Source organism: Camelus ferus, chromosome X (assembly GCF_009834535.1).
Source record: "Camelus ferus isolate YT-003-E chromosome X, BCGSAC_Cfer_1.0, whole genome shotgun sequence".
NCBI lineage: Eukaryota > Metazoa > Chordata > Mammalia > Artiodactyla > Camelidae > Camelus > Camelus ferus.
In genome coordinates, this window is record NC_045732.1 from 82,287,580 (window position 1) to 82,305,280 (window position 17,701).

General features: G+C 38.8%; 1 protein-coding gene across 1 annotated transcript in view; it reads left to right on the plus strand.

The window, feature by feature from the left end:
* The first annotated feature begins 2,624 nt into the window (after positions 1–2,624).
* Positions 2,625–17,701, plus strand: part of LOC102511285 — an 82,895-nt gene continuing 67,818 nt past the window's right edge. Inside the window, exons 1-2 of the mRNA XM_032474713.1 lie at positions 2,625–2,738; positions 2,930–3,083. Of these exons, the coding sequence (XP_032330604.1) occupies positions 2,625–2,738; positions 2,930–3,083 (268 nt within the window). The remainder of the gene's footprint in view (positions 2,739–2,929; positions 3,084–17,701) is intronic.

Here is a 17,701-nt window from a genome sequence, read left to right on the forward strand (position 1 = left end):
TGTTGGCATTCAGTAAGCTTTTACATCCCTCTTCTCTCTTTCTTCCCCTCTGTTTCAGAGGATGAAAACTTGGGATACGTGCACCAGATTGCCTTGCCAGATGAGGTCCATATAGTCTCAGGTTCCATATGGTAACATGCATTCATGTGAGGTTTGGAAACAGATGAAGCAAAATCCATTCCGCTTCCTCTGTAAGTGGCAAGCAGACTTGTAGGATCCCCCAGTGCATGTTTTTCTATTGTTGTTGCCATCTCTGCATTCCCCAGCCACTTAATCTGCTTTGAGGCTGAAGAAAATCTAGAAAGTGGGCAGCGACTGCCTTCTCATCCATGACCCTGAGTAGCAGCATCTCCGTGAGCCTCTGCAGATGTGAAAATGAAATCCAGTGGCATTAGCTTGCCTTTCACTCTCTTTATCCCTTCCAGTGCTGTGTTGTTGTTTGTTTGCTTGCTTGTTGATGTTCTAACAATTTTATTGAGCTATGACTGATATAATTCACCCTCTCACTCCTCTTTGTCCCCCACTGTGGGGAAGCTAATGATCTGCTCTCTGTCACTACAGATTTGTGTACATTTTAAAGTTTTACGTAAGTGGAATTTTACAGTATGTACCCTTTTTTATTTGGCTCCTTTCACTCACCGTAATGTTTTTTGAGATTCATCAATGTTATGGCAGGTATCAGATTTCATTACTCTGTATTACTGGGTACCATTCCATTATATGGCTATACCTTTTTCACTCACACACTTATTGATGGATATTTGCATTGTTTCCAGTTTTTTGTTTATTACAAATAAAGCTACTATGAATATTCCTATAAGTCTTTGTATAGGTATGTTTTCATTGTCCTTGAATAAATACCTAAGAGTGCAATAGATGGATCTTATGAAGGTTTATTCAACCTTTAAAGAAACTATCAAACAGCTCATATAGCTTAATATAAAAAAAAAAAACTAGCAACTCAATCAAAATGGGCAAAAGACCTAAATAGACATCTCTCCAGAGAAGACATCCAGATGGCAAACAAACACATGAAAAGATGCTCAACATCGTTAATTGTTAGAGAAATGCAAATCAAAACTACAATGAGGTATCACCTCACACCTGTCAGAATGACCATCATTTACAAGTCCACAAACCATAAATGCTGGAGAGGGTGTGGAGAAAAGGGAACCCTCCTACACTGCTGGTGGGAATGTAAATTGGTACAGTCACTGTGGAGGACTGTGTGGAGGTTCCTTAAAAAAACTAAAAATAGACTTACCATATGATCCAGCAATCCCACTCCTGGCATATATCTGGAGAAAACTCCAATTTGAAAAGATACATACACCCCAATGTTCGTAGTGGCACTATTTACGATAGCCAAGACTTGGAAGCTACCTAAATGTCCTTCAACAGATAAATGGATAAAGATGTGGTATACACACACACACACACACACACGTGTGTGTGTGTGTGTGTGTATATATATATATATATATATATATATATATATATATATATATATATATATATATATATACTACTCACTACTCAGCTATAGAAAAGAATAAAATAATGCCATTTGCGTCAACATGGATGGACCTGGAGGTCATCATTCTAAGTGAAGTAAGCCAGAAAGAGAAAGAAAAATACCATATGGTATTACTTATATGTGGGATCTAAAAAATGACATAATGAACTTATTTACAAAACAGAAACAGACTCACAGACATAGAAAACAAACTTATGGTTATCAGTGGGTAAAAGGGGTGGGAAGGGATAAATTGGGAGTTCGAAATTTGTACCTCTTGGGGAGTGATGGAAATGTTAGGCATTTTGATTGTGGTGGTGATTTCATAGGTATATTCATCTATCAAAATTCAACCAATTGTACATCTGAAATGTGTGTAGATTACTGTACAGAAATTATACCACAATAAAGTTGTTTTTTCAAAAGAGAGACTACCAAAGGGTTTTCTAGAATGATTGTTCCAGTTTATATTGATTGTACCATTGTATATGGTTTCCAGTTGCTTTGCATCTTTGTCAACACTTGTAATTATTTTTTAATTTTATCCCTTTTCATTAGAGAGAAGTAGAATGATCCACACCTTTACCAAGACTTAAATATGGCCATATTAGCTTAGAGGGTAAGCTATACAAAATACTAGGTAATGGTGAAGGGTGAGAGAAAACAGAATGAACCATGGAATCAGGGTGGCCATGGGGTATGACCTGGACAAAATATCCTCTCCTTGCCATGTGAGCCTCCAGAATTGAACATGGAGTGACAAGGAAAGTTAGCAGGTCAGTTTGGGAATGCTGTTTGGGGGGTGCTGAAGAAAAGCCCCTTTTGTCCAACCAGAGAACCTTTGCCTTCACAGAATCACCCCCACAGAGGTATCAGGAGTGGTACTTTGATATCAAAGCCGTATCATGGCCTCCCCAGCATCCACTACCCCATGTTGATGTCCTAAGTGGTGCATTGTGATGTCTAAGGCCCCCTAAGCCACCATTGGCTGGGGCAGTGCCTAGCTGACCAATCAAATTGAAGGGTGTGGCTCCTCATTGTCTGAGGAGGGTATATATAGGGAGGTCAGAAGCAGAGGCTTTGGGTTAGGCCAGTTCTTGGCACCATCATGACTAAGGTAAGCAGGAAACCACAGGAGCCAAGAACAGCTGCAGTAAAATCCACTCTGAGGATCAAAGGGAAGAAGACCCTCTGTCAACCAAGGTCCAGAGATGGTGTCAAAGTAAGATGACTGTAACCAAGCTCCTCCTCTTCTCCATTAACTTTGCTGCCCAGGATCCCGACCCTGCCCTTGCCTGGCTCAAAACCCCTCATCACCCCACAATCCCTTTTTCATGAAGCCCTCCCCTTCCCATTCAGTCCTTATCCTCTTTCCCCAAACTAATACCCTTCTGGGCTCTCTTGCCTTTCTAGGTACCGAAGACAACCATGAAAGTCAAAAGATCCTGTCAAAGGAATTCAAGAAAAAAGATTCAAACATCTGCCACTCAGTCTAAAAAACTTAAAAAAGCCAGAAAACCAAAAATGGTGGTCTGTTACTATATGCTTAACAAGAAATTGAATCAAAGTAAGAAAATGAATCAAAATAAGAGGCAGAATCAAAATAAGGGACAAGCTCAACCTGTCCCAGAACAAGAGACCCTGGAGAAGCCCACCACTTCATATAACCTGTGAAGCCAGCAACTGAATAGAAGAGGCCAGAGATCTTAGAATTGTGTCTCCAGATGCTTGGTTTCTGAGAAATGGCCAACCACAAAGACTGAATCTCACACCAATATAGTAAACTGAATCTCACACCAATGGCTATGATCAAAATAAAAATCAAGTTGTGAAAATGTGATATTTGTGTGTCTATCTGAATTTTCTGATGATGGGGAGGGAGGGAAGGAAGAGGAGAGGCAGGTGCATGGGAAGGGAGGGATGTGAGGTCCTGGGTGGTTGGGCACCAGACCCTTAGGTCCACAGTGAGCCAGACAGTAGAGGTCAGGACTGGGTCAGGCCTGGGTCAGGACTGTGCACTGAAGATAAATTTCCCTCCTAACACTGTGTCAGGGATAAGGAGTAAAAGGGTGTAGTGTTACTGCATTTGTTTGGGGTGGGGAATGACATTAGGGTCTAGATTGACAGAACCCAGATGGGAAAAGGGTTTGATGTGTGGACAGCAACTATGATAACCCCCTCAAAGCAAGTCAGGAAGAGAAATCACCTCTTGGCCACCTACCTCATAATGGGCTTTGTTGCACCCCTGTTGTATGATGTAAACTAAAGTTACTCACAAGGTACAAAATGCTCACCCTACTAAAAGTTACCATTAGCACTCCCAAGGACAAAAATAATGTTGGGAGGGAACAAACCCAATGCTGATTAGGCCACTTCTTTGCTAAAAAACTCGGGGTGGAGCAGTGGCCTCCCAAGGGCAGGTCAGTGGGAGTGGTCCAGTGGTCCACTCCTGGTGCAGGTGATAAAGAGGACCATTGCCTGCAGAGAATTTTAATACAAGTACAAAATCGAGTAAAAGTTGGTCTTTTAATTATCACCATACCCTAGATTTTCTAAATAACTACAGTGGTATAACACTCTTCTTCAACAAAGTCTTTTGTTAGTCCAAGTTCTAGAAGTTTAATGTGGTTTAAGTTTTAAAAGTATAAGCTTCATTCTACAACTAAACAAAAAACTAAATTCAATTTAAAAATGGACAAAGGAAACAAAGGACTTAAGGATATATTTCCCCAAAGAAGATACACAAGTTATCCATAGGTCCATGAAAAGATGCTAAACATCATTAGTCATTAGAGAAACATAAATCAAAATCACTACATATACTTCACACACATTAGGATGGCTATTGTGAAAAATTGAAAGTAAGTGTTGGTGAGGATGGAGAAATTGGAGCCTTCATACATTGTTGTTAGAAAGGTAAAATTGTATAGCTGCTGTTGCAAACAGTTTTGTGGTTCCTCTAAAAGTTAAACATAGAATTACCATATGATCCAGCAATTCCACTCCTAATTATATATCGGAAAAACTGAAAGCAGGTGCTCAAACAGATACTTGTACACCGGTATTCATATCAGCATTATTCACAATAGGTAAAAGTAAAACAACATGTGTCTATCAACAGATGAATGGATAAACAAACGGTGATATATGTATGCAATGGGATATTATTCAGCCATAAAAAGAATAAAATTCTGACATGCTACAATGTGGATGAGCCTTGAAAACATTATGCCAAGTGAAATAAGCCAGAACCAAAAGGACAAATACTTTATGATTCCCCTGACATGAAGTACCTAGAATGGGCAAATTCATAGAGACAGAAAGTAGAATAGAGGTTACCAGGGGCTGGGAGAGGGAGGAGTGGGGAGTTATTGTTTAATGGGGACAGACCTTCTGTTTGAAATGGTGAAAAGTTCTGGAAATGGATAATGGCAATAGTTGCATTGTAAATAAAATTAATGCCACTGAATTGTACAGTTTAAAATGGTTAAAAGGGAGAATTCTATTTTATGTTACATATTATCATTAAAATGCAAAAAATTTATGCAATATTCAAAATAGCACATTTGTAGTACTTCTCATTTAAAACTCACTGTCTTCTATGAGGGAGTTAATTTGGAGCAGTCTCTGTTATACAGGCTGCCACAGTTACCACTGCTCCTTTCCATAGAAGGTTCTCGATGATTTGAGACCACTTCCTGCACACTTCCCGCCTGCAATCCCTGAGATAAAGTAGGTGACGCACACACCCTACGTTTAAACAGTAGATTCTAAACACACAGGGATATCATAAAGATTGTCAAGGTAAACACATACTGCGTTAACTTGTTAATAAGCTGCTAAGCAAGAGTTTGAAACTCTTGGGTGTTGCTTTTAAGCTTTGTTAGGTGGGACCAGAATAGTACTTGGTCTAGGGCTAATATTTCCCCACTCCCGATGCAAAACCCTCTACATGTGCTTCCTTGTGGGCTGTACAATAATTTGTACACTGTTCCTAGTCCCATTTGAGCCCTGAGGACTGTTCCTCTCAGTTCTCTTGGGTAGTCCTTTCCTTGGCCTGGGGTAGTTTCCTCATGTGCAATTGCTAACCAGTACTCTGCCAAACACTGAAGGGGAACGTCTGTAGATCTCTGAATCAATCTGTCTCTGTTTCTCTCTCTGTCTGTCTCTCTCTGTCTCTGTCTCTCTGTCTCTTCGTCTCTGTCTGTCTCTGTCTCCGTCTGTCTCCCTCTCTCCCCATCTCATTACTCTCTGGCACTCTGCCCTCTGAACTCCAGCTGCCTTGGTCTGCCTAGACTGCCAGCTCTCTCTCTTCACTTCAGGGTGACCACCAGGATCTCCCTGGGTTGCGTGTTCCTGTCCCACAGCCTGGAAGCTCAATCTACGCAGTAAGCTGGTTCCTCCTAAGTCTCATCTTATCTTCATCCTGTCTCACTGATATCACTGTCCTTCATTAGCCAATGTCCAATGTTTTGAAAACTGACATTCAATATATTTAATTGGTTTTTTTTTTAAGTTGTAGGCAGGAGGGTAAAGGTTCTCACTACTTAATCTTTCTCAGAAGTGGAAGTCTTATCTCATTCTGTGATTTTTAAGAGAAGTGATTTACTGTAATAAATCCTTTTCTGTCTGAAAAACTTACAATTTTTCCTGTTTTGCTAATAGAACACTGATTATAAATATGCCTAGAGTTTGAAATAAATGAGATTAAAAACAGAAATGGAAACTAACATTTATTTAGTACTTACTGTTTGCTGGGCAAATTGCATACTTAGGCAAATCACTCAGTGAATATGAGCTGACTCTGAGTATTACTGATTTTATTTAATATTTTACTGCATGTATACATAATTAAATTGCATTCATTAGCAACTATATGGCTTGAGTATATAAGGATGGGATAGAGAGAGTAGTGGTGCTGGTGCTAGAACAGGAGCCAAACGAGTTCTAATGGCAGCAAATTTAAGCAATGGACCTTTGACAGTGAGTGGCTAAACAATTATTATTTCAGTGACTATTTACATAGATTGTGTTTCTACATTTCTTGGCTTGCCTTATTTTTAGAACGCCCTTAAGTGCAGGGTACTCTAGGACTATGGAATCTGATCATAAAAGCGGAATTTTATTCTTAAACCTGAATTATATATTATAATAGGAGATTTGTAAAAATTTCTTGAAAATACAGGAAAGTTTAAAGAAGCAAATTAAAATAACCAATAATCCCACTGCCTACTGATAAGCACTCTCATAGTCAACTTTATATCTGATCAGTGTTTATCTAAATGCATGTGAGTCTTTATCAAAATGTATATATTTCAGTTATTCATAAAATTATGTTGATATTGTATTTTTAATGTGCTTTTATGAACCATAAGATTTTTATACTTTATACTTCTTAGACCATTTTATAAAAATTGTTTTGAGAAAATGTAGTCTTGTTATTTATGTACTTGCTTCGATTTTCAAATAGAATTCCTCTTTTACTATTCCACACTATAATCATTTTGGTTCATCCTAAGATGATATCCCTGTATTTGTTTACAATTTGCTTACAAAAACATCACTTTTTTAAAACCATGATGGCACCACCAGTGGTGTGCTGGAATCCTGTCACACTTCTTTGCAAGAGGTGATTATGAGCATTTCTTCCTAATACTGCATTCAGTGATGTCAACATTTGTTGCCTGAATTCAGCTATGGGAGTATTTACAACATAGAAAAAGGAAAATGGTATAACTTAGGATCTATTTTTCTGGAGAACCAGTTTTTAAAATTTACTAACCCACCTCTGGGTATAGCCATGTCATAGAATACCATACTATTAAATGAAGATGTAAATAGATAAGGAAAAAGTCAAATCATAGAAAATAAATGTATTGTATTCCTACTTCTGTTAATATGAAATCTATATGCATATGCAAAGAAAGATGTCTTTAAGGACTAGGGTTACCTCTGAGAAATGTGACTGGGGAGTGATCTGGTTTTGTTTTTTTTTAATTTTGAACACATTTGTATTTTTTTAGACCTTTGTAGTGAATACACTTTTGCGATTAACATATATATTTAAATTAATAAATATTTCTTCAGGAAAATAAATTTATTGTGCTGATATTATCTTGAAAGTATTAAGATAGCAACAACTACAATAAAACCACTTATTTACTGTTTATGATACATCAGATGTGCATTGCACTGGGTAGTTTTTGTATATGTTTACTCATCTAATCCCCACAAATTCTATATGACTTGGATATTATTGTCCTCATTTTGCAGAAGCATCAGTTGAGGTATACAGAACTTATGTTATTTTGCCCATAATCTAACAGCCAATACTGATGTGAAAGCTTGGCTTTAAAGCCAGCCTTTTTCCTCTCTACTGAATGGCGCATTCCACTCAGTTGTTTGTTGTTTTGGAACTACTAATTTATAAGTCCATCTCCGAGTTAATGAGAAGGTCTTACACATGTTAGGAGAGGGACAATTGTTCGTATATGCTGTATGGCTAGCTTGAGGAGGGGTGGGGATGGACACCGTGCTGTCATTGAGTAATCCTCAGCATAAGAGAAATTTGAAAGGCAAAGTGAAAGGGTTGAGACAGAGGCGACCAACTGAACATAGAGATCATGTGCACAATTCCTGATTAGAAAAGAGTAACATTGGAAAAGGACTAGGTGCAGAATTACATGATAAACAAAAACACAAATAACTTGGCAGATGGGTGAAAGCAGGACATCAGGGGACTGCAGAGGTGGTAACAGAGATGGCCAAGGGGAGCCCAACTCGAAATCCGGGGCCAGTAAGTTAAGAGCGCTCACGTGAAAATGTACGTGATGAGATGAACAGTTTCCTTACAGAATGTGTTCCTTACAGGATTAGGCTAGTAGGTGGGGGAAACGAGGCCAAAAGTTTGTTCTTATATACTTAGACCAAATCAGATTTGCGAGTTCGAGAATGAAGTTCCAGCTTTGGGTAAATGGCTTCATCTTGCTGTGTCTCAGCTTTCTCATATGTAAACAGGGCACTGAAATACTTCAATAAACTGATGTGAATATGAAATAACAACGCACTTATTATTAGACTGGCAAAAATTAAAAAGCTGGATAATGCCAAATTCTGGTTGAGATGTTGGGAGTGTCCTGTTGATAGGAATATGGCCTGGTGCAGCAATCTGGAGAAGAATTTGGCACCAATTAGTTAGTTAAATATATGTATCCTTACCATCCAACAATTCTGTTTGTGGGGACTTATCCCCAGGACATTTTCACAGATGTCCATAAATTCTCACATAATGTAAACATTACGTATGAAAAATATTACAATATGGTGAGAACCATAAATATCGCTGAGGTTTGCAGCTGAAATCATTCCCTGGTGACATCAGAAACCTCCTTCTAGTTTCACATTCTAATTGCTTAACATGGCAAGATACTTCCTGCTGTTATTAAGCCCCAAAAAGAAGACATTTCCATGTGTTTGGAACCAGACATTTTGTAAATCGTTTTAGAGTGCAGAATATTTAATTTGGTGTTAACTTTCATTTTGAAATGTTTTTTTTTAAAGGTTCAAGGACTAGCCAATCAAATACAGAGATACATCAGGCAGTCTCTGACCTTAAGGATCCTGTGTGACTTCAGAAAATATTTTAGAAAAAAAAACAAAACACAGTGTTTTCACCCATCGGCAGCAAAAGAGAAGTTCAGTTCAGATTTTAAGTCAATGATACGGTATCTTTTATCTGGATCGCAGCTCTCTAATTAAATCTTTCTGGCACTTTAACTCCACAGAAACCCAGTAGATGATTCAAAGTCAGTCACTGAGTGTGATTTAAAATCAATAAGAGTGAAAGACACCCTGGGAGTGCTGTCCTTTCAAAGGAAGTGGGAGCACTGTCATGCCTTGTTTGCAGAAAATCAATTATCTGAAGCAGCTACCAGGATGATAGGGACAGAGAGAGCTCATGTCTACAGATAGGCCCGTGCAGTTATTGGTGATCTGCATATATGATCACTGTTTAACACTACTGCACTTTAATGCCTTCTTGTAGGAGCTGCTGAAATGCTTGCTGTTATAGGGGAAGGGAACAGATTTCTATGCGTAGAGAGCTGAAGTTGACCAAAAGCAAATGTTAGGGTGGCTTGTTTCCCCAAAGTAGCCTTGGTATATATTTAAATATGCAAGGATACATTTGCCACATTCCACGAAGACCTGAGCATACATAGAGTTTAAAAAGGATCGAAGAACACTTAGGGTTAAAAGAGAAAAACATAAATAAGATGTCATGAACAGAGAAAATATATATATATATTCAAATAAAGCAACAAATAAAAGATCAACATCAGATGGATGTGGTTCCCCTCAAAAAGGATGGCATATTATGCTTCAGACATGTCACATCCTATTGCAAAATCTGGGGGTTTTGCTCATTAGCACTTAAAAAGTACAAACTCTTTAGGCTTACATTAAAGGTCTGCTATGAACAGGCTCCAACTTACCTCTCTAGCTGTGTCCATAACAACTTCTATCAAGCAACCTTTGCTCCAGAAAAATTGACTAATGCAATGATTTCCCTAAGACTCCTCTGTTTTCCTCTTTGCCTGTATCCATACTATCTTCTGGGACCCAAACCTCACATCCTTCAAAGCCCAGCCAGCCTAATGGTCACCTCCCAAAGTTGTTTTTTCAATAATCCCAATAAGTACCAATTTTTCTATGTTCTCTACTCATTTATCTTACTGTTTACTACATGCTGCCTTTATGATAGTTATTTGAATATGTATCTTATCAGAAACACATGCCAGAGGGGTAAATTATTAGAAATCAACAGTGTGATGACATAAAATATTATCAGAAGCAGAGTTATCTAGGACTATAAGGGAGACAACCATTGTATTCTGCAAATTACATCTAAGAATCTGTTTTGAAAACATAATAAAAAACAAAGACAAACTGAAGAGTGGGTAAGAAGACAAAGGAATTTAAACCAGAGGCTTCTTTCATCAGAGGTCAAGAGGAACTCCATGTCCTTATATTAAGACCACCCTTTGCAGGATACCAAAGGTAGAAGCCAAAAGGATGCCCATGGACTCACAAAAAGAGCACAATACTGCTGGCCCACAGGCTTCTCTTGGCAGAGCTCAGGAGGAAGCTTATGCACTGAGAGCGAGAACACCTCAGCCCAGGACTCAATACATCCATCATCAGGGATCAAGTGGGAGCCCCCACACTCTACATGCTCCCGGCAAGGCTTCTCACCCCTGTGCCTTCACCACAGGCTTGTTATCCCTTTCTGCCTTAAGATTACCATGATTAAATTTCATCCTGCCTTCATAAAAAGATGCTCGATATCACTAATTATTAGAGAAATGCACATCAAAACTACAATGAGGTATCCACCTCACACCAGTCAGAATGGCCATCATTCAGAAGTCCACAAATGACAAATGCTGGAGAGGGTGTGGGGAAAAGGGAACCTTCCTACACTGCTGGTGGGAATGTAGTTTCATGCAGTCACTATGGAAAACAGCATGGAGATTCCTTAAAAAACTAAAGATAGACTTAACATATGATCCAGCAATCCCACTCCTGGGCATATATCCAGAGGAAACTCTAATTAGAAAAGATATATTCACCCCAATGTTCATAGCAGCACTATTTACAATAGCTAAGACATGGAAACAACCTAAATGTCCATTGACAGATGACTGGATAAAGAATTTGTGGTATATTTATACAATGGAATAATTCTCAGCCAGAAAAAAGAATGAAATAATGTCATTTGCAGCAACATGGATGGACCGAGAGATTATCATGCTAAGTGAAGTAAGTTAGACAGAGAAAGACAAATATCACATGATATCACTTACATATGGAATCTAAAAAATGATACAAATGAACTTATTTACAAAACAGAAACAGACTCACAGACATAGAAAACATACTTATGGTTACCAGGGGGGAAAAAGGGGGAGGGATAAATTAGGAGTTTGGGTTTAGCAGATACACACTACTATATATAAAATAGATAAACAAGGTCCTAAGGTATAGCAGAGGGAACTGTAGTCAATATCTTGTAATAGCCTATGATGAAAAATAATATGAAATGCTGTACACTTGAAGCTAACACAACATTGTAAATCAACTACACTTCAGTTAAAAAAAATTAATCCTGCCTTCTCTTAAATTAATCGCTCTGGGAAAACTGGAAATTCAAATGCAAAAGAATGAAATTGGACCCTTCCCTTATACCATATGCAAAAGTAAACTCAAAATTGATTAAAAATTTAAATGTAAGATCTGAAACTTAAAAAACTACTAGAAGAAAACATACTGGAAAAGCTTTATAACATTGGTCTTGGAAATGATTTATTGTACCAAAAGCATAGGCAATAAAACAAAAATAGAAAAGTGGGACTATATCAAACTAAAAAGCTGTTGCACAGCAAAAGAAAAAATCAACAAATGAACAGGCAGAGATAGATCAAGATGGCAGAATAGGAAGGACATGGAATTCACCTTCCTCAAAGAACACATCGAAAGTACATTTACATGTGGAATAGTTATCACTGAAAACTAACTGGAAACTTGCAGAAAGACTCCTGAACCGAGGCTGTAAGAAAGATCCACAAGGAATAGAGTAGGAAGGGACGAGAAATGATCAGGTCCAGATCTGTGCCCCTGGGAGGGGACTCAGAAAGATGAGGGAGGTTACATGGGTAGAGATTTGCCCTGGGGTGTGAGTGGTTCGAGCCACTTATAGGGCACTCCAATCCTGGGGTGTGACACAGGGAAGACAAGCATCCTTGGCTGGTTGAAGGGTCACTGGGGCTAAAAGGATGACTGTGGGAAGCCTGGACACCCCTCTTGAGGAGTGCATGCTTGTTGGCTTGCTCCGGAGGCAGGGAGGAGAGGACAGATTGAGACTGCACTTGTGGCTGCCTGCTGTCCCACAACTGCCCCTGCATACCCGCCAGCCTGAACAGAGCAAACACTCCAGCCCTGCTTACTTTGTGTTGCAGCTCTGCACCAGAACAAAGGCTGCCACTACCAGGGAGAGAGCTTGGCTGTGGGGAACAGAGGCCAATCTGACCCAGGGCGGCGTCTGGGTGGGGCAGCCAGGGCCATTGCTGGCACTTACTCAGGCAGTGCATCAGGGACAGTCCTGATCTCTAATGAAGGCCAGACTGCCACAGCAGACAACCTGACATGACACATGCCGAGAGCCCACACAGACCCCACCTGCCCTGCAGCACTGCTCCTCAACAGGGTGGGGGCAGCAGAGACTTGGGGGAGTGATCAGCTGTGAGAGACAAAGGGGACTCAGATTGGAAGCTGTGTCTAAGCCGTGGGGTTGGCGGCGGGGGGCGGTTAGTTTCTGCTGGTGCTTGCACAGGTGGCAAACTGGAGGCAGCCTGGACCTCAGTCTGCAGCCAGCCCATAGATGGGCCTCTTTTTTTTCAACCTGTACGGGCCCCTCTTGCTCCAACATGCCCCTCCTCTGGGGCAAGGGTCCCAGTGCTAGGAGAGGGGAGAGCACACACTTGAAGGGAACAGAGCCAGCTTGGGCCTGACACTCAGTGCTGCTGCTCCAGGAACTTGGGACCTGACCCTGCCCCCAGTAGGGCTGTGAAGGCCACTGAGCAGAGAGGAAGCCTTTATCTCACACCTGGCTCCAGCCCTAGCCTCTCCTTCTCCAGCCCCACTGCTTATCAAGGTGATAGCTGCTGGCACCCCTTGAGGAAAAACGACTTGTGTTCACATCAAATCCAACTGTCCCATCAAAGTCACTAGGTACATGCAGAAGGTACAGGGATGCTCCCACACAAGGACACCCCTTCAAGATGCGATGGGTAATTGATTCACCTAAATTCATGGAGGCAGAGGAAGTTAGCAAAATGAGAAGACAGAGGAACTGGTCTCAACTTATAGACTGATAAAACAACTAAAGAAACAGATAAATAATTTATCAGATAAAGAGTTCAAAGCATTAGTAATAAGGATGCTAACTGAATTAGGGGAAAGAATAGATGAACACAGTGAGAATTTGAACAAGGAACTGGAAAGTATCAAAAAGAACCAGACAGAACTGAAGAAAACAATAACTGAAATGAAAAACACAGCAGCTGAGGTGATACACAAGGATGCATAGGTGATCTGGATGTTAGAATAATGGAAATCGCTCAATCAGAACAGCAAAAAGAAAAGCAGAAATGAGAACAGTTTAAGAGATCACTGGGATAACGTCAAACATATTAACATTCAACATTACAGCCCATGAAGGAGAAAAGAGAGAGAAGAGGGCTGAAGAGGTATTTGAAGGAGTTATCGGTGAAAACTTTCCAAACCTGAAGAAGGAAACAGATATCCAGGTATAGGAAGCACAGAGTCCCAAACAAGATGAAGCCAAACATACCCACACCCAGATATACCATTATTAAAATGACAAAAGTTAAAGATTAAGACAGAATTACCAAGATAGTAAGACAAAAACAAAGAGTCATACACCAGGGAACCCCCATAAGGCTATCAGCTGATTTCTCTGCAGAAATTTTGCAGGCCAGAAGGGAGTGGCATGATATATTCAAATTACTGAAAGGGAAAAACGTACAACCTAGAATACTCTATCCAGTAAGATTATCATTTAGAATTGAAGATAAAGAACTCAGACAAGCAACAACTAAAAGAGTTCATCAGTACTAAACCTACCCTAAAAGAAATATTAAAGTGTCCTCTCTAAGTGGAAAAGAAAAGGCTGCAATAAGAAGTAAGAATTTATAAGAAAGGAAAAATCCCACTGGTAGAGACAATAGCCAAGATATTGAAGTAACTCAAATCCCCATCAATAGATGAATGGATAAAGGGAGCAGCAGTTTGGGTTTATATTCAAAATACTGTTTATGTATACAGCTCATACAATTCAATCTCAAAAAAAAAAAAAAAATGACTGGATTTAAAAAATGGGCCTAAGTAGACACTTTTTCCAAAGGAGACATACAGATGGCCAAAAGGTTCATGAAAAAATGTTCTATATCACTAGTCATCGGGTAAATGCAAATCAAAACCACAATAAGATATCACCTCCCTCCTGTCAGAATGGCTATCATCAAAAAGACAAAAGATAACAAGTGCTGGCGAGAGGGTGTGGAGAAAGGAAACCTTTGTGCACTGTTGCTGGGAATGCAAATTGGTGCAGCCACTAGGGAAAACAGTATGGACGTTCCTCAAAAAAATTGAAAATAAGCAATCCTATTTCTGAGTATATATTAGAAAAAAATAAAATCAGGATCTTGAAGAGATATATGCAGTCTCATATTCATTGAAGCATTATTTACAACAGAAAAGAGGTGGAAGCAGTCATTGGCAGATGAATAGATAAAGTATGCTTTATGCATGCAATAGAATATTATTCAGCTTTTAAAAAGAAGGAAATCCACATGCTACAATATGGTTGAACCTTGAGGACATTATGCTAAGTGAAATAAGACAGTCACAGAAGGACCAATACTTCATGATCCCATGTATATAAGGTATCTAAAGTAGTCAAACTCATAGAAGCAGATAGAACGGTGGTTGCCAGGGGTTGCAGGGATTGCAAAATGGGGAGTTGCTGTTCAGTGGGTATCAAGCTTGTCATGCAAGATGAACAATTTCTAGAAGTCTGCTGTATAACAATGTGCATCTATTTAGCAAGACTGTACTGTACACTTAAAATTTAAGTTTAGAATTCATGTTTTTCACAATAAAAAAATAAATAAATTTCCTCTCGCTTTTTATATATTTTGATGCCAGTTACCAAAAGAAGCCAAGAGTCCTGAGACATCCCTCCTTCATTTCATGGACTCTGGAAGCCATTCTGCATCTTCTTTTCTGACCATTTCTCCCACATCCTCTCAACTCCTGAAACTCATTCACTGGGCCCTTTGGAAATTATCACCATCAACATAAACTCCTCCATTTGCAAAATATCTCACCTCTTCATAGCAGAGACCCCATTGTCCCTCCTCTTTGTTGCAGGCATTTATAGACCCTTAGCTCCCAGTCACTGTCTCCAACACAACTCCTGTCTTAATTGTGGGCAATTTCAACATAAACAAAGATGGTCCTACCAGTCCTCTGTCTTCGCAGTTCCTTTTCCTCTACTCCAGTGAAACTGTTTTCCACCCCCTTACTTAGTCACTCCATGGTCATATCCCAGACTTTTTTTATATCCAGTAATCACAACTATTTCATAATCCCATTCCTTGACTACAACCTCCTAATTTGTAGAAATGGGAATTGTGGAAGAGTTGCAGTTACTGGAAATAATAAAGTCTAAAACATTCTTTGAGCACTCTAGGGCATCTAATACATTGAACCTACAACATTTTGTTATCTGCCACCCCACTTATATCCTCAGATCCCTCATTATCCAGATTGCATTATATAGTCAATTATCAGAATCATTAATTGCATGCATGTCTCTTTCTAACTGCACTTTTATACTCACTTGGGTAAATCACAACTATGGTAGGTTAGTATTTCAAAAGTCTAGGCAAGATCTCAGTAGTACATGAACTAAAGCATTGTAGATGTATTAGAGGCAGTGTATTTGAGTCATGTGAATGGAATTGACAAGACATATCGACAACGGGAGATTAGAGACAGTAAGGAACTAAGGATGACTTCTATCTATCTTGAGAGATGGAACATCCATAGTGGCAACATTAACTGGTCTCGGTTAACATAAAAAGGGCCATTTGTATGGGAGAAGATAATGTGCTTCTAGGCCCGCTCTGCTTTAATTGCCTCTGTGTCACCCAGATGGAGATATCCAGCTAGTAGTTGAAAAATATGGTCAAAAAGCTCAGGAGAAAATTGAGAATAGCAGTTACTGAAGTATAGTAAGAAGTTAAATCCATATGAATGAAAGAAATCATTCATGGGAAACCATATAAAACCAAACAAAACATAAAAAGAAGAGTCTGTATCAAGATCAAAACAAAACCTGCTTTGGGAATGTATAGTTTATTTTTGTTTTTACTCTTTATTGCTATCCATCACAGTGTGTAATCAACATATCATTATCTAACTCTCTCCCCAAAGAGGGAAATTATAGAAAAATAGAGATAAATTTCTCTTTATAAAAACAAGCTATATAATTCTTCCAAAATACTCACTTTTTGCGTAGTTTCAAAGGGATGGATTATGAGAAAAATTGTTTTCTGATTAGAACATGACCTATCATGATAAGAAAATGCATTGCTTTATTACATTCTCATATATTTTGGTCCTATGGGCTTTTTTCTTATGATTTAAGATCCACTATAAACATTCATCTATTTATGTTAGGATCTCTGTAAACAAAGGCCCTTCTAAAATACTGGGTCTAAGTGCCTAAGGTATTTTGATTCTCATACAAACTCTAGCATCTGAAGATAATATGTCTGCCCTAAATACTGGAAGAAAGGAAGATTTATCAGAAATCAGTGATTGACCATTAAATCCTGAAAGATTGAACAGGCAGGACTGGGGCTCAATAGCTATGCTTGGTCATTTTCCCATTTGCTTTTAGAAACATTCTTCACTCAAATATAGCATCATCATTCCTGTAACAAGAACAATGCCATTTCCTGAAGTTATCCAGAAAGTCAAAGGCAAAATTAGGTTATAAACTTGGCCCAGCTTTTTATCAGACATGTGATGTTCACAAGTCATTGACCTTTCTAGGGCTCAGTTTCCTTATATAAAATGTTTTTTAATACACAATGTAATTATCAAGAGGATTAAATAAGACTTCTGTGCAACATGTAAGGTATTAATTCTCCCCAATGTAGTTTCACAAAAACAAGAATTATTCTCTATTGTGTCTACTGATGTATCCCAAGTACCCAATAGCATACCTGGCACAAAGTAGGTGACTGATAACTATTTCTTGAATGAATGAATGAATTTGACCTCATTCTATCTGACTTTAAAATATTTCAAATTGCATACTAAATAAACAAAAAGCAAAAGAATAATACATACAGGAAAACATTTACATCAATAAAAATTGACAAAAATACTTCATGGAGGCCATGGGATCACAACAAAGTTCGTTTTTTTGAATGGGAAACACCAAACCAGACCAAGTACAAAATCTTGAAACATAAACAAGAGGAAACACCCCATGTCATAAATTCTAATCATCTCAATTTTAAAATGAGCTTA